Consider the following 23567-nt stretch of genomic DNA (forward strand, 5'->3'; position numbering starts at 1 on the left):
CCAAGGTCACCCAGCAGCTGCAGGTGGAGGAGCAGAGACGCAAACCCGGTTCACCAGATTACGAGTCTACCGCTCTTAACCACTACACCACACTGGCTCAGATCCTGAAGCTGAGGCTCCAGTACTTTGGCCACCTCATGAGAAGAGAAGAAGAAGGCTGATCACTGAAGAATTGATGCTTTTGAATTATGGTGCTGGAGGAGACTCTTGAGAGTCCCATGGACTGCAAGAAGATCAAACCTATCCATTCTGAAGGAAATCAGCCCTGAGTGCTCACTGGAAGGACAGATCCTGAAGCTGAGGCTCCAATACTTTGGCCACCTCATGAGAAGAGAAGACTCCCTGGAAAAGACCCTGATGTTGGGAAAGATGGAGGGCACAAGGAGAAGGGGACGACAGAGGACGAGATGGTTGGACAGTGTTGTTGAAGCTACCAGCATGAGTCTGACCAAACTGCAGGAGGCAGTGGAAGACAGGAGTGCTCTGGAGTCGGACACGACTAAACGACAACAATGCTGAAGCGCAGCAAAAAATGGAAAAGAAGGGAAGGCACAAAAAATAAAGACTGTTCCTAGCAGCTGCTGGGATCTTGTAGGTAAAGGGCTTGCCTCCTGCTGCCTCCCCATCCTTCTACAGCCATACCATAACATGTGAAGGATGCAGTATCAAAGTAAAAAAGGCTGAATGTAATGTGAGAGCAAATATAATCTAATAATATCAAGCAGCAGGTAATCTATTGGGATCTAATTCATTAGCACCAGTTCATGGATTTTTATAAGACTTTAGATCAGCCATGTCCAAAATCTGTTTTGGGGGCCTAATCTGGCCCACCGGTTGGTTTAATCTGGCCCCTGTGACAGTTCATTTTTTCCTGGGGTAAAATCCTAAAAAACCCTCAACAACTTCAATCCTTAAAAAAGCTCAACAACTTTGGTCAGCCCTTTGGTTGGCCCTCGCGGCTCTTCACTTCATCAAATTTGGCCCTCTTTGAAAAAAGTTTGGACATCACTAGATCTCACTTAACTCACTTTGACAGCACACCTCTCGATTCCTTTTCAGTTAATCCTTGCTGCTCAAATCCATGCCAAAACAGAGGAATCTGCATGACAACAGGATTTGACCATTATGAATGCGACTGTACGCGGACTGGTTATCATGGGGAAAACTGCACTACACGTACGTATTCCAGAAAGCTACACTTGCACAATTAACATTTAGGAGAAAAGCCATAGTCCAGTGATGTAAAGAGCACATTATTTTGCACAGTGTTGGTTCAAGTTAAAAATGGGTATAAAAGGAGAAATTCTGGGACAAGTTTGGGACAAGTATCAAGTACTCTTTGGTGAGGGAAATCCTGTAGAGATTTAAAATCACAAAATATGTAGCAAAGTAAGCATGGAAATATAGGCTATTGGACCTTTAAAATATGCCCTTTCAAGTTCCTTCAAAAGTTCCACTTTTCCTGCAGCATAGGAAAAGACCACACTTTTTTTTGGTAAGTTAAAAATGGTTTACTTACAAACTCTCCAAAGGTCAGATTCATGAGCTTCAGAAAATTGCACAGGCAATAAAACTTGGCTTAATTACAAAGTGATGAAGGTTCCTAAATTATTGTAGTGGTCTGGCATCCTCAAACTCATAACAGTTCAGCTTTGTAGTAGCTAACCAGTTGAACTAACTGGTATAAGAACTCAGTAGCGGTTTCTCTGAGTAATATGGTCTAAACAGGAGCAACCAGCTCAGACATTCTCACATGCTGAACTTCTCAAATAGACAAAGGCCTGATTACCTCGTTCCTCCCAAAATGAGGGGAAGTGGACATATTTAAGGCTGGCAGGACAGCTTGCTCTATGGTATTAACCCCTTCATGCATTAATTAGACTTAAGCATGTTAGTTATATGAGGCTGGGTATCCCACAAATGGGATGCGGGTGGCGCTGTGGGTTGATCCACAGAGCCTAGGGCTTGCCAATCAGAAGGTTGGTGGTTTGAATCCCCGCAACGGGGTGAGCTCCCGTTGTTCAGTCCCTGCTCCTGCCAACCTAGCAGTTCGAAAGCATGTCAAAGTGCACGTAGATAAACAGGTACCGCTCTGGCGGGAAGGTAAACAGCGTTTCCGTGTGCTGCTCTGGTTCGCCAGAAGCGGCTTAATCATGCTGGCCACATGACCTCCGTGGAAGCTGTCTGCGGACAAATGCCAGCTCCCTCGGCCTATAGAGCGAAATGAGCGTGCAACCCTAGAGTCGGTCACGACCGGACCTAATGGTCAGGGGTCCCTTTACCTTTAGCTTTATCCCACAAATAGCTGGTTCCAGGTTCAATTTCTGGTGGCACCAGGTAAGGTAGGGAAAGACTCCTGTTTGAAGCCATGGAGAAAGGCCACTAGTCAGTGAAGTTATTACTGATTTAGATAATCAGTAATAGCAATAATCAGAGTTTCCCAGACTTGAGTCTCCAGCTGTTTTTGGACTATATTTCCCATAAATCCTGACCACTGGTCCTGCTGCCTAGGGCTGATGAGAGTTGCAGTCCAAAAACAGCTGGAGATACCTTAGTTTATGGTAGTGTCAAAGGTTTCAAACAAAGGGTTGCCATATTTCAAACCAGGACACCCCGAAAATTGTTGAATTTTTTTTAGACAAATCCCAGAGTTGTTGCACTCCCCCCCCCCGCAAAAGCCCCAAAATCATCTTTTTTTTTTATTTACTTGCCTAATATCCAGGACAAACATCCACCTTTCGCAGATTCTCCCTGGACATATGGCGGTCCAGTTTTCTTCAGTTCTTATTTGCAATTTTTCATGAATGTTTTCCCTAATTTTCATTGCACTTCATTCCTTGCAGCCGAATTCTTTACTTGGCTGAGAGCGATGCTGACACCTGCTCCAGCCACAGTCTATTATCTGCTCACTCACTTCAAAGCAGTCTGGGATGTGATCAACAACATCCCTTTCCTCCGCAACACCATCATGAGATACTTATTGATGTGTAAGTAACCCTACCTTTCAATGCTGTTCTTACAGAATAGTCCTATACACATCTACTCAGAAGTAAGTCTCACCGAGTTCAATGGAGCTTGCTGCCAGGTCAATGAGTATTGGATTAGAGGCTTAATAGTGGGGACAGGTACTTACCTATACATGTCTACTCCTTGAGAAGTAAGTCTCATTGAGTTCCATGGGCCGTATTCCCAGGTGAATGAATATAGGCTTGGAACAGGAGGTCAGCTATATATATCTGAGCTCTTTGAGGTACCATATGTTGACTACAATAGTTGTCATTTCTATACATATTGACCTAATGCAGTAACTGAATTCTACCCTCTAAGTTTTCTAATAAATGGCATTATGGAAAGCAATAGCTGAGTCAAGAGTCTTCCTTTTCATACCTTAGGTGCAATTTGCTTCTTGTGGAAGATGACAGCAAAAGTGAAAACTCCTCTTGAGAAGTTTTTGTACAACACACATTTAAAATGAGCTTTGTGGTCTGTATAGCTGTCTGTACTTCTTCGAGGGAAGTTGGGGATCTTTCTCAAAGGGTTTTGAGCACCCTCATCTGATTACAAATTTCAGGATTCTCCACGGGGTTTGACAGTGGTATGTCCTCCCACTTTCCTCAGTGGGCAGTATCATGGCCAGGCCACACAAGTGATCCAGCAAATGACAGGCCCGATCACCTGGCTGCTGACTATTGGCCAATGCCAGCAGACCTTGGATGGACATTCGCCTGGTGGTGGGCCTACCTGACCAATGGGGACAGTTAGGCCCACTCCCAGGGGTGGTTTAATTGTGGCCTGCCAGCAGACTCCTCTGCCTTGACAAGAGGTTTTTAGTGTCATAATTTTTTAGAGTTGCTATGGCCCCAAAGATGTAAAAATGCAAAGAGTATAAAATTGAGAATGGGCTTATCATCTCACATCACTTCTGAAATTTGCCTTGCCGTGGTCAGATCATTAATTGGTGAGGTTTAGATCTGGCATGGGCAAATTCCAGCCCTCCAGATGTTTGGGAATTCAATTCCCATCATCCCTGACCACTGGCCCTCTTAGCTAGGGATGATGGGAATTGTAGTCCCAAACATCTGGAGGGCCAGAGTTTGCCTATGCCTGGTTTAGATTCTCTGTGAAAGCAGACTGTATATGAGTTATCACTGCTTAGGTCACACAGTCATTAATTGCTTGCCCTGAACATAATTTCTTTTATTCATCCCTTGGCCATCTAGCAAGGTCCAATTTAATAGAAAGCCCACCAACGTATAACAGCTGTTATGGTTACAAAAGCTGGGAAGCCTATTCAAACCTTTCTTACTATACCAGAGCACTTCCGCCGGTAGAACGCAGCTGCCCAACTCCTATGGGTGTGAAAGGTAAGAAGGGGGGGGGGGAATCTGAATACGTGAAGATAAGAGAAGATGAAATATTATTCCTCCTCTATGCTCACAAGGCCAGTGGGGGCAACCCTGGTCTCCCCCCTCAATGCAGTGGTCAATCATGTCCAGGGAATACCTCAGAAGGGCTGAAACATTAGAAAATGTGTCAGAAGGAGAAGCACAAGATGTCAAGCATTTGCTACATCATAAATCTTCACATTGAAAGGTTTTGTCTTACTTTGTCAAATAAGAAGAGGGTAGGCTTTTAGTGGATGCTAGCAAGTGATGCATTTGGGCATGTAAAGGTAAAGGGACCCCTGAGCACTAGGTCCAGTCGTGGCCGACTCTGGGGTTGCACGCTCATCTCGCTTTATTGGCCGAGGGAGCCGGCGTACAGCTCCCAGGTCATGTGGCCAGCATGACTAAGCCGCTTCTGGCGAACCAGAGCAGCGCACGGAAAGGCCGTTTACCTTCCCGCCAGAGTGGTACCTATTTATCTACTTGCACTTTGACGTGCTTTCAAACTGCTAGGTTGGCAGGAGCAGGGACCGAGCAACGGGAGCTCACCCCGTCGCGGGGATTCGAACCACCAACCTTCTGATCGGCAAGTCCTAGGCTCTGTAGTTTAACCCACAGTGCCACCCGCATATACTGGCAACCAAACTAATAACAAACTGGTTTAGACCAGAACTATATTCAGCGTACTACTTTAGAATTAGACTAGTTCCAAAACACAAAGAAGCTATCAACATTGTTCCAAAACACAAAGAAGCTATCAACATTGGAGTTTAACATACTGTACATTTGGCGTTTTGCATATTTACATTTCCCCTGTCAAATTCCTGTAGGTAGGACCGCTCCCCACATCAAATGGGGGGTGCCCTTTGCTTGGTCGTGCCCAGCCCCCTGGATCCCAGTGCGGCTCCTGGTAGTTCAGGCTGGTTTTACCTCCCCCTGGCTGGATACCTGGAGGTCTCCGCCTACCTCAGCCAATTGCCCAATCCCACCTGGGGAGGTGTTGCCAAGGGATCGGCCAGGTAGGGGGAGGGACTACCCTGCCCACACAACAGAAGGTGAATCTTACCTGTAGGAAAAAGGAAACTGCAGCAGCTATTCTGTTTCCAGTACTTACAAGTGTCAGAAAAATAAATGATTATTTTACATCCCAGGCAAGAAGGAACTTCCAGAGTCTAAACTCGTTGTGGAGAAAGTTCTACTTAGGAGAAAATTTATTCCCAGCCCTCAAGGCACAAATATCATGTTTGCGTTCTTCGCTCAACACTTCACCCACCAATACCTCCGTACAGAAAAGGACAAAGGACCAGCCTTCACAAAGGCCTTTGGGCATGGGGTAAGCTGGAAGAGTCACGACTTTGACTGGTTAGCTATTACAAAGTAGAACTGTTATGCATTTGAGGGTGCTGGAAAAATACAATCTCTAGACCTTATAAATGTTAGAATTCAATTAAGCCTTGGGGGTGCCGAGCTATGTGCTAGACACTTTTCTTTCTTTTTCATAATTTTTATTAAATTTCCTGTTTTACATTTTTCACTTAATCAACCTTAAAATATCATTGACTTCCCTTCTCTTCCCATGGTTCCTTTTGCATAATGCACACTCATACTTGATAATGTGGGTGCCCTTTGTGGGATCGCGCGCGGTGCTACGGTTCCCAGGGAACTTATTAATAAAAGGGGGCTGGCTTGCTTCTCAGTGTATTATTTGGAGGTTCACGCCCAGCCTCAGTTATCAAGTTTCTTGCTGGGAGGGGGACCAGCCCCATTTATAATAGGGGATGAAGCCGACAATAGCCAGGCAGTCGGCTCTGGAGATTCACCCTCCCTCCCATCCCTCTGTTTAATGTTTTCTTGTTTACAGGTTAACTTTTTCTTCCTGTTTAGCGGGTGCTGCTACAGTCTTTGGCTGGTTGCTGTTGAAGGACTGGGAAGAAATTTTCCTGCATTTTGTCTTCCCCATAGCAGTTCGTCACAACTTTGGCGGTTATGGCCTGGGGGGGGGGCGTGAAGACTCACCCCCCTGCGGTGGCAATTCCAGGGTCCCCTCTTAAAGGGGTTATATATATGGGTGTCACTGGCCATACACTGAAAAGTTGTCAGTGAACTACCCTGTGTGCAGGGATATGGGCTTGGCTGCCTGCTACAGTTACATCTCACAGAGCACCCTCATATCCCATTTACCCTGATGAGCCCCAGTTCCCCCCGGCTGGGGGGCTGGGAGGGATACACGCCCAAGGCCTACGCCAAGGTCTTCCTACATTTGGAAGTTTAATAAAGTTGTGGCCTAATTTTTAATTCCAGAGTCTTTATTCCTTTCTTATGATCCCTGGGGGCTGGAGCTGTCGCGCCTGGTCACGCAACATAAATCCCTACGTATTTTAGATAAACTACACCATTCAGTATCCCATTATTACATCAATCAAAGCTTATTTACACTGCTGAATTTATCTTAATGCTGCCCACATTTCCAAATATACACAATTTCCTCCATATATTCAATAAACATTTTCCAATCTTCTCTAAACCTATGTTCTTCTTGTTCTCTTATTCTGTGTTAGGTCCACAAGCTGCACACATTCCATCAGTTCAAGTTGTCATTCTTTTTTAGTTGGGACCTCGCTTGTTTTCCCATTTTGGTGCTAACAAAACACAGGGCTCAGTAGTGGCATACATAAATAACCTTTTATGACACCTGGGAATTTCAGGCTGAATTATCCCCAACAAAGAGGACTCTGGGTTTTTTTTTTTTGGAAAAGTACTTTTAAGCATTTCTTTCAATTCATTATGAATTATTTCCCAATACTCTTTTATGCTTTTACAGGTCCACCACATATGCTAGAACGTACCCTCAGCTTCATTGCATCTCCATGTGCTAGACACTTTTAATCCCCTGGAATCAGCAAGTGTTAAAAGATAATTGTATTTTAGTGTTCTGTTGGAAGCTGCCCAGAGTGGCTGGGGAAACCCAGCCAGATGGGCAGGGTATAAATATATTATTATTATTATTATTATTATTATTATTATTATTATTATTATTATTATGCCAGGCTAGCCTCCTGGGTCGAGGTAAAAGCCTGGGAGATGTGTCATTAAGAAAAGAAGGCTCAAAGTGTAGTTTAGAATGGTGAGAGGAACTGTGTGACCAAGACACAAAGCAGAAGGCAGAGCATGGTGTCTGACATCTGTCTGAGTTGAAAGCTACGGCTATGGGAGAAGCAAGACCCTTTTGGCGTGTTAATCCTGTGAGACCCTCCATCGTAGGCTCAGGTTGTATATATTTGTAAATAAGCCTTATATCATAAAGATGCCACAGTCTCTGCTCTGCCTCATTTCCAAAAGAAAATATGGACCCTGGATAAGTGCCTGGAATCTTTTGTACCGCTGGAGATTGGGGTAGCATGCAACACAATTTCCATTAGTTCCTTCAGAAAGCAGGAGCCCTTCTTAACAACCGTGTTTACAATGATATGTATCACCACCACCCTGTGTTGTGTATCAGAAAAAAAACAGTTTTATATGCCAGGGCTCATTCTATATTTAACCCAAATACAGGCATGCAATAGCAAAACAATTTTTCTATAAATTAAGAATATTCAAATCATGACGTATTTTGAGGACTGACCAAACTCTCTCCTCCGTTGTACCCTCACTGCAGCATATATTGTTCTGAAACTTTTAGAGGGAGATAACTAATTTTACTTCACATTTACAAAGTGTTCAACTTTCTGTGGGTGACAACTAGTATATTTAAGTAATATTCTGTCTGTTTTTATATATATATAATTTTTTATAATTTTCTTATAAACAGCTTTTCCATCAATACAATAACCAACTTAAAAATCCCTTTTACTCTGCTGAGCTTATTCTGTCTATTTTGTAAGGGCTTCACCCTGAATCTATTTGTTTCTCTGTCTCATCTGTCAAATTAAAAATCAGACGTTCATGTTCCTATCATTTCAACAGGTCGATCTAAATCATATCTACGGAGAGAATTTGGATAGGCAGCTGAAACTCAGACTATTTAAGGATGGGAAGCTGAAATTTCAGGTTGGTTTGGACTTTTTCTGAAAACGCTGCAGTGTGTTGAGAAAAAGAGAGATTGTATTTATGTTAAAGTGTTTACTTGGAAGAGTGGTGTGTTCCCTCTGATGCATAGAAGCCCCACAGACATTTTAGTAACTGCACCAGCAAGTATTTCCCCCCTAGATAACTATTTAAGGAGTAGAGACTATCACAATGCCACAATCTCACAAAAATCTCTGTACTTGAAATCCACTGGAAATTGACAAGTACAGTGGTACCTCGGGTTACAGACGCTTCAGGTTACAGACTTAGTACCTTGGGTTAAGAACTTTGCTTCAGGATGAAAACAGAAATCGTGCGGCGGCAGCAGGAGGCCCCATTAGCTAAAGTGGTACCTCAGGTTAATAACAGTTTCAGGTTAAGAACGGACCTCCAGCATATTATATTTTCACTGGATTTTAGTATTCATGGCTGAAATTCAGTATGATAGAAGATTCTATATGCTGCCATGCTCATTTATTTGTTTTTTTAATTACAGATGATCGATGGAGAGATGTACCCACCTACGGTCAAAGAAACTGAGGCAGAAATGATCTACCCACCACATGTCCCTGAGCACCTGAAATTTTCTGTAGGGCAAGAGGTCTTTGGTTTGGTTCCAGGGCTGATGATGTACGCCACGTTATGGCTCCGGGAACACAACCGGGTCTGTGACATTCTGAAGGGCGAGCATCCAGAATGGGATGATGAGCAGCTGTTCCAAACTACCCGCCTGATCTTAACAGGTAATTCTTACAATTGCTCATGGTTAACACACAATTACTTGATGAAATTTTGCTGCTGCTAGATGTGGCGATGGCCATCATCTAAGATTTCTTTAAAATGGCCGAGACAATTTCATGGGAGATACCTCTATCACCGTTTGTTGACTATTGTTGATTCTGAGCATCTCAGGGACATTTTGTGGGCCGTCGTTGGAAATGTAGTGCCAGACAAGATGGACACTTGGATTGATCCAAGAGGACTGTTCTTCCATTATTCAATGTTGCTGTGACTTTTAACTGGGAGCATGGCATTTCATAGCAAACTTTCTGTTTGCCTGCTGGATTTTGGTTGGCCTGCTGCAGATTTGGTTAGGGACTTAACATTGCTCTGGAAACAAAACTAAAATATTTGACTTTATTGTGGGACAACCGGAGCGACCATCAAGATTGTGATTGAAGACTACAGCCTGAAAGCGAGATGAGTGCCTCACCCCATAATTGCCTTTTTCTGGACTTAACCACCCAGGGATCCTTTACCCTTTTATTGTTTAGGAAATGAAAAGACTGACTGACTTTTGTTTTCTGTGGGGAAACAGGAGAGACCATCAAGATTGTGATTGAAGACTACGTGCAGCACCTGAGTGGCTACCACTTCAAGTTGAAGTTTGACCCAGAGCTGCTCTTCAACCAGAGATTCCAGTATCAGAACAGAATAGCGGCAGAATTCAACACCCTTTACCACTGGCACCCTCTCCTCCCTGATACCTTCCAGATTCATGACCAAGAGTACACATACCAGCAGTTCATCCATAACAACTCCATCATGTTAGAACATGGTCTTTCCCACATGGTGGAATCCTTCTCCAGGCAAAGGGCTGGAAGGGTAAGAATATATTTCCTACTAAGAAATTGCATAGCCTTCATCTTGAGGCAACATGTCCTCCTGTATTGTAAGTCACCCTTGTGTCTGAAAAGCCTTTAAACACAGAATGATCATCAATGGGGCCTTCTGAGATTTGGGGAACAGTTTTGCAGTATCTGCAGCTTTCCCTGTGGCAACAGCTTTTATTGATTTCCCGTTGTTGCATTTTCTGACAGAAGGCTCAATAGCACAAACAGTTTTACACTGTAAATCAAGAGATGAGCGTTCAGTCTTTTGCACTTGAAGTCTGGTTGATTTCAAAGGGGCCAGAAGTTCCTATGACCTACTATTCCATTTGATCAGTTTATAATGCAACAAATGCTCAATAGACATGATTACCGGTAGTTTCTCTACATATACTTATAGAAAAGTAGCTTTTATCACTGAAGTGGCAAACCTGTTCACTATTCTGCTTGAAGGAACTTGCATGATGGAATGTTCCTCAGTTTTCTCTTTTAAAAAATGTTCCTTCTGTATACAAAACTAGAAGTTGTGGAGAAGAATTCAAGTCTAGTATTTTCCCTGGGTTTTTTTTTTTCTCTGTGTGAGAACTGGAGTCTGAGTTTAGTCTCAGTGAGAACATACAGCTCTGTCTGAAGTAACCAAGTTTAATGCAGTCCTCTGTGTTTTCTCTACTTCTCCATTCTACCCAAAGGAAGGCCAAGTCCAGAAGCTCACATTCCTATTTTTGGAACCATGTGGCAAGGCTTGTAGGTATTATGCAACGCCATGCCATACTTGTTCCAACATATGCAGCATTTAAGCTCCATTTTGTTACTCACAAAAGGGACGCGGGTGGCGCTGTGGGTTAAACCACAAAGCCTAAGACTTGCCGATCAGAAGGTTGACAGTTCGAATCCCCGCGACGGGGTGAGCTCCTGTTGCTCAGTCCATGCTCCTGCCAACCTAGCAGTTCGAAAGCAGGTCAAAGTGCAAGTAGATAAATAGGTACCGCTCCAGCGGGAAGGTAAACGGCGTTTCCGTGCGCTGCTCTGGTTCGCCAGAAGCGGCTTAGTCATCCTGGCCACATCACCCGGAAGCTGTACGCCGGCTCCCTCGGCCAATAAAGTGAGATGAGCGTCGCAACCCCAGAGTCGGTCATGACTGGACCTAATGGTCAGGGGTCCCTTTACCTTTACCTTTTTGGTACTCACATTACTCCATTTCTTTGATAACAGGTAGCTGGTGGGCGGAATGTCCCTGCTGCAATGCAGAAAGTAGCTAAGGCCTCCATTGATCGAAGCAGGCAGATGAGATACCGCTCCATGAATGAGTATCGGAAGCACTTTATGCTGAAACCCTTTCAGTCATTTGAAGAGCTCACAGGTAAGACTTGTCCTCTACTTATAGAAAAACAAGAGCTTCATTTTGGGGGGCAAGGCTCCACAGCTTAGAGATCAAACTTCTGCTTTGCATGGGGATGTTTGGGGTCCAATTCTTGGCATCTCCAATTAAGGGACAGCAATTAGCAAGTCCAGGATTGTGTAGGCAGCTAAAGGCTAGATGCTCCGATGGGTTGGGTTGTTGTTTAGTCGTTCAGTCGTGTCCACCTCTTCGTGACCCCATGGACCAGAGCATGCCAGGCACTCCTGTCTTCCACTGCCTCCCGCAGTTTGGTCAAACTCATGCTGGTAGCTTCGAGATTACTATCCAACTATCTCGTCCTCTGTCATCCCCTTCTCCTTGTGCCCTCCATCTTTCTCAACATCAGAGTCTTTTCCAAGGAGTCTTCTCTTCTCATGAGGTGGCCAAAGTATTGGAGTCTCAGCTTCAGGATCTGTCCTTCCAGTGAGCACTCAGGACTGATTTCCTTCAGAATGGAGAGGTTTGATCTCCTTGCAGTCCATGGGACTCTCAAGAGTCTCCTCCAGCACCATAATTCAAAAGCATCAATTCTTCGGCGATTAGCCTTCTTTATGGTCCAGCTCTCACTTCCATACATCACTACTGTGTAAACCATAGTTTTAACTATATGGACCTTTGTTGGCAAGATGATGTCTCTGCTTAAGTGTTCAAATTCAAGATTCAAGCAATATACCCAATAAATGAATTTTTCAGTGTGTCGAGAACGCTACCAGACTTTTGGAAGACTTAGAAGACATCTGAAGGCAGCCCTGTTTAGGGAAGCTTTTAATGTTTGATGGACTATTGTATTTTAATATTTTGTTGGAAGCCACCCAGAGTGGCTGGGGAAACCCAGCCAGATGGGCAGGGTATAAATAATAAGTTATTATTAGTCCTTTCACGTGGACTATCATTCTGTCCTGCCAAATCCCCACACATGATTCAGTTCTGTGGGGACTTGGAAGCATTTTTCCGCCATTTATGCCTGAAGGAGTACTTTCAATACACACAAGAACAAGACAAAGTAGAACAAAAACATCTTCACAACACAACATCTCTCAACCTACTGGGGAACAACCACCACACTCCCAACACATTAATGAACAGAACATTGACCACCAACTACCACTTAAAAAGAGTTACACAAAAAGGGACTCCACATGGACCCCTCCTGATGGATGCAATACCACACTAGATCTGTACATCAATTTCTTCTGCCACAGTATCCAAACGGATGTGACCAGAAAACACCATCACTTACAACCAGGTTTACCACGCCTATCAGCCAATCACCCATTCCCATCACCCTTCTGAGTAATACCCCTCCCCACCCTCTCACTATATATAAGGGTCTGGTGACTTCTGTTTCAGTGTATCTGAAGAAGTGTGCATGCACATGAAAACTCATTCCAATAAGAAACTTAGTTGGTCTCTAAGGTGCTACTGGAAGGAATTTTTTAAAAATTATTTTTATTATTAGTTTTTAAAAAGTGTTGAGTTCCTGTAGAAAAGCTTTGTTGTTTTTTATTGGAGTTTGGGTAGTTGCAGCCCCTCTGCTGAGAACCTGTACTGTCTTTTCAAGCTGTAAGGTAAAAGGTAAAGGGACCCCTGACCATTAGGTCCAGTCGTGGCCGACTCTGGGGTTGCGGCGCTCATCTCGCTTTCTTGGCCAAGGGATCCAGCGTACAGCTTCTGGGTCATGTGGCCAGCATGACTAAGCTGCTTCTGGCAAACCAGAGCAGTGCATGGAAACACCATTTACCTTCCCGCCAGAGCGTTACCTATTTATCTACTTGCACTTGACGTGCTTTTGAATTGCTAGGTTGGCAGGAGCAGGGACCGAGCAACGGGAGCTCACCACGTCACGGGGATTCGAACCGCTGACCGTCTGATCGGCAAGTCCTAGGTTCTGTGGTTTAACCCACAGCACCACTTATAAGGAGAGATGCTCAAAAGGGAAACTGCATGTTCTAAGGATGGAAAGGAAGAAAGCAGAGGTTGTGGGGAGTCCTTCTAAGGGATAGTTTTCCATAAGACTATTCTGTGTCAACCATAACTTTCCTTGCAAAGATTTTTATATGATTCATTCATTCTTCTCTCGCTGCATTGACTTTCTCCCTGTTGATGCAAAATTTATTCAGGATTGCAGAGCTTGACTTCCCCACCATACTATTTCTATTTCATGGCAGCTTTTGCAACACTAATGAGTCAGGGTCTCTCCCTGTCCTCCTTTGTAAGGCAACTTCCTTTCTTATTCTCAGAACCTCATAGAAGAACCCGCTAATGATTTACAATCATATACAAAACCATCCCCCCAACTGTTGGAGATTCCCTTCTTAACCATGATTTTTGCCTCTTGTTATCACAGGAGAAAAAGAAATGGCTGCAGAACTTGAAGAACTCTATGGGGATATTGATGCTATGGAGTTCTACCCAGCTCTTCTTGTAGAAAAACCATATCCTGGAGGTATATTTGGTGAGACCATGATAGAAATTGGGGCACCGTTCTCTTTGAAAGGTCTCTTTGGGAACGCTATTTGCTCACCAGAGTACTGGAAGCCCAGCACCTTTGGAGGCAAAGTTGGCTTTGACATAGTGAACACAGCCTCCATCCAAAACCTTATCTGCAACAATGTGCAGGGCTGTCCTCTCGTGGCTTTCCATGTCATAAACCCAGAAACAGCAGCAGCGAATAACGTCAGCACCTCCAGCACAGCAAGAGACGAGATCGGCCGAGCTGTGCTACTAAAAGAGCGCTCTGCTGAACTATAGGGAACAGCTATTTGTATATTTATTTATTTATATCATTGCTGCTCCTGCTGCTGCTGCTGCTGCTAACAAAAACCACTTTAAAGGCATGTTCTGCTTAGATTTGCAGGACTGAACCTTTCGGTTTTTAAGAATATCTACTGTACTAGAAAGATGTATTCCAAAATGGATCAGGGCATGAAATATGCTGATTAAACTTGAACAGAAATGATAACTCTGCCTCTTAAACTTGACAAGAAGGACCCTAAATATGGAACCATTTTAGGTGTCTAGAAGTGATATTTCATGGAACAATAAATCCTGTTATTAAATCATGCTAAAACCAATCCTTATTAACTATGCAGTTTGAAATGAGTTCAACAGCCAAATGGCCGCTTTCTAAACCCATAAATTGCCTTCAGCTGTTGCAAGTGGTGAGGGGCTTATGCTTCCTCTTTTCGGCTGTGAGAAGTGGAGTTCCAGATCCCATCTAGGGCTCACAAATGTGATTTGAGATATAGAATAGCACTGTACCATATTTTTCACCCCATAGGACGCACAGCCCTATAGGACGCACCTAGTTTTTTTGGGGGGAAATAAAGGGAAAAAAATTATTTCCCCCCCCCCCCAGGCACGGGGCTGGGGTGGGGGAAGCCTGAGCTTCCGCTGACCCCAGAACGGGTCCCAGAGCAATGCAGAAGCTGCGCGCAGCTTCAGCATCACTCTGGCAGCTTGCACGGCTGGGAGAGGGGGAAGCCCGAGCTTCCCCAGCCCCCAGAACGGACCCCGGGAGGGCAGGCAGCTCTGCACGACCTTCCGGAGGCCGGTGCGGCTTCGTGTGGGCTCCGGAGGGTTGCGCAGAGCTTCCTGAAGCCTGGAGAGTGAGAGCCTCTCACTCTCCAGGCTTCAGCGAAAGCCTGTATTCACCCCATAGGACACACCCACATTTCCCCTTCATTTTTGGAGGGGAAAAAGTGCGTCCTATAGGGCGAAAAATATGGTATGTTCCAGAGCTTCTTTATAACACAGCCGCTTATATCTGGTCATTTCAACTTTTGGATACTGACACGTTTCAAGTTGGCTGATAAACACTTACGAAAATGAACTATAAACATAATTTGTAAAAAATAAACCAGAAAATACACTAAATATGCATTCTGATTAATAGCTTGGTTATTGCCAGTTTTGCAAATTCAAGGCCCTTGAATCAGACCACTATTTCTCTAATCGACTGGTAACCTGGGAAATGCAACCTTATTCTCGTACTGTAGGTATTAAAATTTTCATGTTGCTTAAGAAATGCATGTTTAATACTATGGTTCTGAAGCCCGTACATTACTGGCCCTCTTGGTTGAAAAACCCTCTGTTATTTGTACTCTGGCAATTGATATAATGATTATCTGTTAAACCAAAATGATAATAGAGGAAATATTGCTGGAAAAGGAAATATTGGTGTAACCCAAGGAAATATGGACAAAAATCACCAGGAAACTCTTGAGAGAGCTCTATGAGGTCTGCTGTTTGGGCTTTTGTAGCACTCAATGGAGGTTGCTCAAGAGAACTTCTGGTGGGTTGTGGCCACAGATTATAGGGCTAATTGTCCTTTTTGAGAACACACTATTCCATTCCTCTTTGTTCTTTTGATTAGTTCAGGCCTAGAAGTCACCTCCAATGGCCCATCTACTCCAGCATCCTCTTCTCACAGTGTGTCTGGAGATCTTGGGCTGCCCAGACAACAAGACCCCCCTCTTGGCCTCGTTGATGTGGTCCAAAGGAAAGCAGAGCAGTATGTTTGCCACCAGCTTGGCTGCAGGATTTGCTGGAAGGAGGTGTTGTTGTTTAGTCATTTAGTCGTGTCCGACTCTTCATGACCCCATGGATCAGAGCACGCCAGGCACTGCCTCCCACAGTTTGGTCAAACTCATGCTGGTAGCTTCGAGAACACTGTCCAATCATCTCATCCTCTGTTGTCCCCTTCTCCTTGTGCCCTCCATCTTTCCCAACATCAGGGTCTTTTCCAGGGAGTCTTCTCTTCTCATGAGGTGGCCAAAGGATTGGAGTCTCAGCTTCAGGTCCTTCCAGTGATCTTAGGGACTCCACTCTGGATTTCTGTAGGGTTTACTCCTTAGCCTTTTCTTCTCCTGAAGATATCCTACAAGGCAAAGGAGATTTTGGATCAGAGTTTTCCTTCTCCTAGAAGCCTTCCCAGGTTGACCACCTGCCCTTCACTTCCCTCTCCAGAACATGCAGAAACCACCTTCTTGACCTGTCTGCAGTAACCCTATTAATGGGAATGGTCCTGGATACCCGAGGTTCCCCACTGCTGATCTAAGTGGCCACCTGTGTGTTCCACCCCTACGACCTGGCTCAGCAGATGGTTGGTGTTCATTCAACTATCCATCCATTCTCCAGCTCACTCCCAAACCCACTCCCCCCCCACCCATTTGCCTTTTATTGCCTGATTCCTCCCAGCTTCACACCAACAGAACCTCTGTTCATTTTCCTCTACATCTAATAATAATAATAATAATAAATTTTATTTATATCCCGCCCTCCCCAGGCGAAGCCGGGCTCAGGGCGGCTAACAACAATAAAATAGTACAACATTCTAAAATCATTTCATTATAAAATTAATTCAACTCAAATTGATGGCAACCATTAGGCTAAAGTTCTGTGAAGATTGCCAAAGGAGGGAGTCAGGCTGTGCCCTGACCAAAGGCCTGGTGGAACCAAAGGTCTTGCAGGCCCTGCAGAAAGATTTCAAGTCCCGCAGTGCTCTAGTCTATTGTGACAGAGCATTCCACCAGATCAGAGCCACAGCCGAAAAAGCCCTGGCTCTAGTTGAGGCCAGCCTAACCTCTCTGTGGCCTGGGACCTTCAGGATGTTTTTGTTTGAAGACCGTAAGTTCCTCTGTGGAACATACCAGGAGAGGCGGTCCTGTGTGCATTGGTAGGAAGCTGACCAGAAACCTCACACTGAACGCATGATGAATGGATGCAGAACAGTGTGGGAGGTGACGATTGTGCATGCATTGTTGATTCAGGAAGGTAAATTGCAAAAGGCACGCCATGTACCTTGCTTGATGTTTACTTCCTTCTTTTCACATGTGGTAATTTTTCCAGAAGATCGTTAAAATAAATGCTCTTCAACAACACAAAGACTTTCATTTGTATTAGAAGGTGTGTCATGGAGAGCATTGTTGATCTTTCTAAAACCTCCAATTAACACAACATTATTTTTTTTAGAGCAGCAAGGCAGCATTGGGGAAATGAAAAACCCTGAACAGCTCGGTTGGTAGAGCATAGGACTTTTAATTTCAGGGTTGTGGGTTCGAGCCACACGTTGGGTGAAAGATTACTGTATTGCGCGATGTTTGACTAGATGACCCTCGCTGTCCCTTCCAACTCTATGATTCTTTGAAATCCCCCACTTCAGAAAAAGAGACAGATAACCCCAGCAACTGTTGTTGTTGTTTAGTCGTTTAGTCGTGTCCAACTCTTTGTGATCCCATGGACCAGAGCACGCCAGGCACTCCTGTCTTCCACTGCCTCCCACAGTTTGGTTAGACTCATGCTGGTAGCTTCGAGAACACTGTCCAACCATCTCGTCCTCTGTCGTCCCCTTCTCCTTGTGCCCTCCATCTTTCCCAACATCAGGGTCTTTTCCAGGGAGTCTTCTCTTCTCATGAGGTGGCCAAAGTACAGGAGCCTCAGCTTCAGGATCTGTTCTCCCAGTGAGCACTCAGGGCTGATTTCCTTCAGAATGGAGAGGTTTGATCTTCTTGCAGTCCATGGGACTCTCAAGAGTCTCCTCCAGCACCATAATTCAAAAGCATCAATTCTTCAGTGATCAGCCTTCTTAATAATAATAATAATAATAATAATAATAATAATAATAATAATAAATTTTATTTATATCCCGCCCTCCCCAGCCAAAGCCGGGCTCAGGGCGGCTAACAACAATAAAACAGTGCTGGCACTAATTGCGCCCCCGCAAGAGATGGGAGTTGCCCCTCCAATCCCATATCGTCCCGTCCCAGCCATAGGACCTCTGTCTTTGAAGGATTTAGCTTCAACCGGCTCCCTCATAACCATCCAGCCACAGCTTTCAAACATCTGGTCAGTGTGTCTGGGGCCGAGTCAGGATGGCCATCCATCAACAGATAGAGTTGGGTGTCATCGGCATACTGATGGCAACCCAGCCCAAAACTCTGAACAAGCTGGGCGAGGAGGCGCATAAAGATGTTGAAAAGCATCGGGGAGAGTATCACACCAAGGAGTGGCGCGATGACAATTCCCCCCCAAGCACCACCCTCTGTCCCCGACCAGAGAGAAACGAGCGCAGCCATTGAAGGACTGTGCCCTGGATCCCCACGTCGGCAAGGCGGTGGTCCAGAAGTTCATGATCGACCATGTCGAAAGCTGCTGACAGATCTAGAAGAATCAGCAGCCCCGACCCGCCTCGATCCAGCTGTCTACGAAGATCATCTGTTAGGGCAACCAGAGCCGTCTCAGTCCCATGACCAGCGTGGAAGCCGGACTGGAATGGATCCAGAGCCGACCAGCTCTCACTTCCATACATCACTACTGGGAAAACCATAGCTTTTACTATACGGACCTTTGTTGGCAAGGTGATGTCTCTGCTTTTTAAGATGCTGTCTAGGTTTGTCATTGCTTTTCTCCCAAGAAGCAGGCGTCTTTTAATTTCATGGCTGCTCTCCTAAAGAATGATTATGGTCCACAGAAGCCACAGTTGCTGGAATCACAACAATTCTCTGTAGCCATAACAGATGCTGCTTAAAAACTCAGATATGGGTAACTGAGAAGGAGGCTTGGGGATGAGAGGGGTTCACTGCCTTGCATTTCTGGTGCATCTCAGAATGATGAATGGAGATGCTATTGAAGGGACCCGCCTTCCCTTTGGGCATAGGCAGGCCTGGGATGATGCACTGGGGCAAGAATGTGTCCGTTGCATGCCCGAGAAACATATATTATGCACCAGTTATGATTACAACTCAGACGTTGTGTCAACATGAGGGTCAGGCCATGGTTTGATGCAATAAAACCTATTGTACTGCGAGAAAGTGATTTATCATGAAGCCAGAGGGTAATGTAGGACTTCAAAGCCAAACATTGGGAGCCAGACTGTAAACTCAAGTGCATAATTGTGCATTGCACCCCAACTTTCCCATTCAATAAGAACTGTCATACTGGATCATATCTGATCTACTGACTCATGTAGCTCACCTGTCTCTCTTTTGGCCAGTGCAAGATGATTAATTGCAGATTTAGATTTTATCCCTGGGTACAGCAGTTAAAGTGAGGCTGGCTTTTACCATTATTCATGTGATCAGTTCTGTTTATTCCCCAACATGAGTTGCATCTGGCTGGGAATTGTGACAATGGAAGTCATGATTGCTGCTTTACTGTTCAATTCAGGGACTCCTAAAGACCAAGCCAGAGTCAGGATATATTTGGTATGGAAGTTTTTGGAGAGATTGGCCATGGATGGACGGACAGACAGACAGACAGACAGACAGACACATACAGATCTGGGAGAAAGAAGCTTTAATCCTTCTCACTGCCTCCATTTCCCCTTGAAGCTGTTGTTGTCTATTTTGCCATGCAGGACACAGAGGGAAGGGTGCAATTTTTGTGGAAGTGCAACAGCAGCAACCATTCAGTTTACAATTTAAGAGTTAACCCTGTTGGTGTTAAAGACAGCCAACCAAGAGGGTTATTTGGGAGCATCGCTTAGCAACCAGTGAGGAGGTATGATCCTTGATGAGGTAACTTGTATGCGAAATAACATTTTGGGTGGTATTCAACGAAATGAATGTGCAGGCGGAATGACGTTGGCTTGTGCAACTGGACTTCTCTTCCCACCACACCCTGTGTCATCCTCAAAACTGCTGCGGAGCGTTGTAGTAAGCAGTGTCAGGTAGACATATTTTGAAGAATCTCTATGAGATCCTTTTAACTGGAAGCTGAATCGGGAACCTCCTCTGTGCACCCCCACCAAGAAGCTACAACTCGTCCAAAAACCCTCCTTATTTGAATAGAGGGAAATCACCATCCACCAGCCAAGCCCAGAGGTGTTTTCTCTTTGTTTTTCTTGTGCGTTCTCCTGGTAACCAGGTGTATACCTTTATTTTGGACATCAGGAGACAGGAATCATAGGTGTGCCTTCTTTGTTCAGACCTGTCCTGCTAGCTAATCATTTTTTAACACCCATTCATTTTCATTTTATTGTGGGTTTCTTTTTTCGCATTGCTTTGAGTGAATGCTCCACCCTTTCATCACCACTGCAGGGCAATCAGCGCTCCGAGCAGTGACTTGCGAAAGTGAAAGGTGACTTCAGCCTGAAACCTTACCTCTGAGCGATTTATGGAGCCCTCGTCTCGCCACAATTCCACGTTGGATGGGACAGGCGGGCAGTGGCATTTGCTGTTCCACCTCAAGCTTGTCTCTTGCAGTCAACCAACATGCTTGCCCCTCTAGAGACTGAATCATGCACAGGGAGGCAGCCGTTGAAATGAAATGCATTTTAACATTCCCAGAACAACAGTGTGTTTGCCTCTTAGGGAACAAGCATTTAAGTGAACAGACACTGGGGGCGGGAGACACAGCTAAGAAGTGGTGCCCCCCCTTCTCTGAATGCAGCTGTTCTTTTTAAGGTCTTCCCAGGGCCATCTTAAGGATATCCAGAATTAATCCAGAATGCGGCAGCTAGACTGGTGACTGGGAATGGCCGCTGGGACCACATAACACTGGACCTGAAAGATCTGCATTGGCTCCCACTACGTTTCCGAGCACAATTCAAAGTGTTGGTGCTGACCTTTAAAGCCCTAAACGGCCTCGGTCCTGTACACCTGAAGGAGCATCTCCACCCCCATCACTAAGATCCAGCGCCGAGGACCTTCTGGTAGTTCCCTCATTGCGAGAAGTAAAGTTACAGGGAACCAGGCAGAGGTCCTTCTCGGTAGTGGCGCCCACACTGTGGAACGCCCCCCCCCCTTCAGATGTAAAGGAAATAAGCAGCTATCTTATCTTTAAAAGGCATCTGAAGGCAGCCATGTTTAGGGAAGTTTTTAATATTTAATGCTATATTGTTTTTAAAGTCGCTCAGAGTGGCTGGGGAAACTCAGCCAGATGGGCGGGGTATAAATAATATATTATTATTATTATTATTATTATTATTATTATTATTATTATTATTATTATCCAGTGCTGTAGTGCAAAGTTCCCTCCAGCACCCCCCGCACCCCCGTTTCCCATATTTTTTTAGGGAGGACGGAGCTGCTGGTGGGGCTGGAGGAGGCGGGCAGTGGCTGGAGGGCGGATCCTCCGGCAGGGAAGAGGCGGGGACTGGACGCGGTGCCTCCCGTCTCAGCTGGCATCTTCGTGCGGCGGTGGCCACAGCAGATGGAGCCTCCGGGCGCAGTGCTGCTTTGGCACGGCATGGCGGGCGAGGGCGAGGGCGGTGAGCTGATGCCACCAGGTGCCACGTCCAGCCTCTGCCTCTTCCCTGGCGCCCTCCAGAACATGGCGCCCTGGTGCCCCACGCCACTACCCTCTATGGGTAAGACGCCCCTGGGTCTTCTTCTGCTGGGCTTGCACCATGGATAGAGAATGAGACTCTTGATCTAAGGGTTGTGACCTCAAGCCCCACTTTGGGCAAAAAAAATTTCCTGCATTGCAACTCTTCAATCCTACGGTTCTATGATGATTCCTGTTCTGAATGTGAAATGTGCTCCAGTTAATAAGAACCTAAGAATCACGCTGCTGGTTAAGGTCAAAGGTCCATCTATGTTTCTTTTCTTTTTGGGTTTTTTTTAGTTTTTTATTTATACTTTTCAAATTTTAACATTTCATTAGTTTTACAATCATTTAACATTTCAAAATTGGACTGACTTCCTTCTCCTTCTTTCTGCTGTTCCTAATTATATATATATATATCATCTGCCTATCCAGGTTCATTTAGCTTGCTCATTTAATTATCTACTGTAAATATATACTCTTATGAAACTGCAGGTTATTACAATAATCCTGCCAATGTTTTTATCTGTTTACAATTTATCTGTAAATATTCAATAAACCACTTCCATTCTTTCATTAAAAAAGTTTGTTATCTTGGTTTCATATTCTTCCGGTAAGTTCCACCATTTCTGCAAATTCCATAAAATTTGAACTCTATTCCTCTTTCCCTGGGACTTCTTCTTTCCATTATTGGACAAGTAACCCAAGAAACCACACTGCAGACTCATGGTGTTTTTAAAATATATATCTATTTATTTATATAATTGGGGAAACTGGTTTTTTTTGGGGGGGGGGAGAGAACTGTCTTGGAGCTGCTGGCTCCAATCATGTTTGAAAATGAACTTTATTAGAATAACTATAAAAAAATATTCATTTATTTTTCGATCCGGATTTCTGGGGAAGGGGAACTGGGCAAAGGTGGGGGGGGGAGAGAGAGCTGTATTGCAGCTGCTGGCCTCACTGCTGTCTCTGCCTGGAAGAGAAAAGAAGAAAACGGATTCTTAATACTTTCATTTATTATTACTGTATGTTGATAATCCATCTTTCTGCAACGATCTCAAGGTGGCTTACGTTATTCTCCCTTCCTCCTTTCCTCATCCCATCCCTGAACTCTTATTGAATTAGGGAACTGTCCCCCCCCCCAGTGAGCCAGATTCTCTCTGGCCCCCCCTGCTCTTTATGAACAAAGATCAACACTCACCATCCATGTTGGCATCGGTGGCATCCATCCCCTGGTCCCATGGTCTTACATAAATTCTTCTTATCTTGATTAAACTCCTCCTCCTGGTTTTTAATTGCATTTACTTCACCATCCCATTGCTGTGGCAATATTTGTACCGCCTCCTCCTCACAGACCAGGGAATGGATCTTGGCCATGCGACAGCAGGAGACCATCATCCCATGTAGTCTTTGGAGACTTCGAAACCTAGGGAAGAAGAGGGAAAATCATCAGCAAATGGGTTCTAGATACTTCCTTGATACTCTCTATCTCTGCGCTGATTTTGGGGAATCGGTCAGCTAAACCTACTTTCAGAAACCTCTCATGGAGAGTGCAGGAAGCAGTCAAACCCATAGAGAAGGGCTTTTTGTCAAAAGACCTCCAAAACTGGGAGATACCCTTCTTGTGATGATGCCCACAAGGGGGAAGGCAAGCCATTTCCCTCAAAACATCTAAGGGGGCCCTGAGGACAATCTTTAAAAATTAATCTAGCCTAGTCCCCTATGTTTTTGTATCCATTCTTCCATTAGTGGGACTTCTGCTTCTTGCTGCTATAGGATCATGCATAAATAAATTTCTATACAATTTAGGTAGTTCTGTCTCTATAATTCCTAAAAGAAAAC

At 44.8% G+C, this 23567-nt stretch overlaps 1 protein-coding gene and 1 long non-coding RNA gene across 3 annotated transcripts in view; both read left to right on the forward strand.

The window, feature by feature from the left end:
• The window catches only part of LOC309344016, an 805887-nt gene that overhangs the window by 781918 nt on the left and 402 nt on the right, over positions 1-23567 (forward strand). The gene's annotated exons all lie outside the window — the stretch shown is intronic.
• On the forward strand, positions 501-14713 carry LOC309343842 (prostaglandin G/H synthase 2-like). Of its 2 annotated transcripts, XM_081865959.1 has the most exons (10): positions 501-595; positions 1060-1176; positions 2844-2987; positions 4221-4364; positions 5537-5718; positions 8349-8432; positions 8947-9193; positions 9769-10055; positions 11273-11420; positions 13807-14713. In XM_081865959.1, exons 2-10 carry the CDS (start codon positions 1104-1106, stop codon positions 14208-14210), a joined length of 1713 nt encoding a protein of 570 aa, XP_081722085.1. In that variant the 5' UTR covers positions 501-595; positions 1060-1103; the 3' UTR covers positions 14211-14713. The 2 variants fall into 2 exon arrangements, with proteins under 2 accessions (XP_081722085.1, XP_081722086.1); XM_081865960.1 differs by lacking the exon at positions 4221-4364 and having other exon boundaries at positions 506-595.

Source organism: Podarcis erhardii, assembly GCF_964252035.2.
Source record: "Podarcis erhardii genome assembly, chromosome: 6".
NCBI lineage: Eukaryota > Metazoa > Chordata > Lepidosauria > Squamata > Lacertidae > Podarcis > Podarcis erhardii.

Excerpts from the sequence above, each read along its gene's own strand:
- LOC309343842 (XM_081865959.1), top strand. The coding sequence starts at position 1,104 with ATGACAACAGGATTTGACCATTATGAATGCGACTGTACGCGGACTGGT. Across the intron at positions 9,194-9,768 it reads TACCCGCCTGATCTTAACAG|GAGAGACCATCAAGATTGTG; the intron begins GTAATTCTTACA and ends GTGGGGAAACAG. Across the intron at positions 11,421-13,806 it reads GTCATTTGAAGAGCTCACAG|GAGAAAAAGAAATGGCTGCA; the intron begins GTAAGACTTGTC and ends TTGTTATCACAG.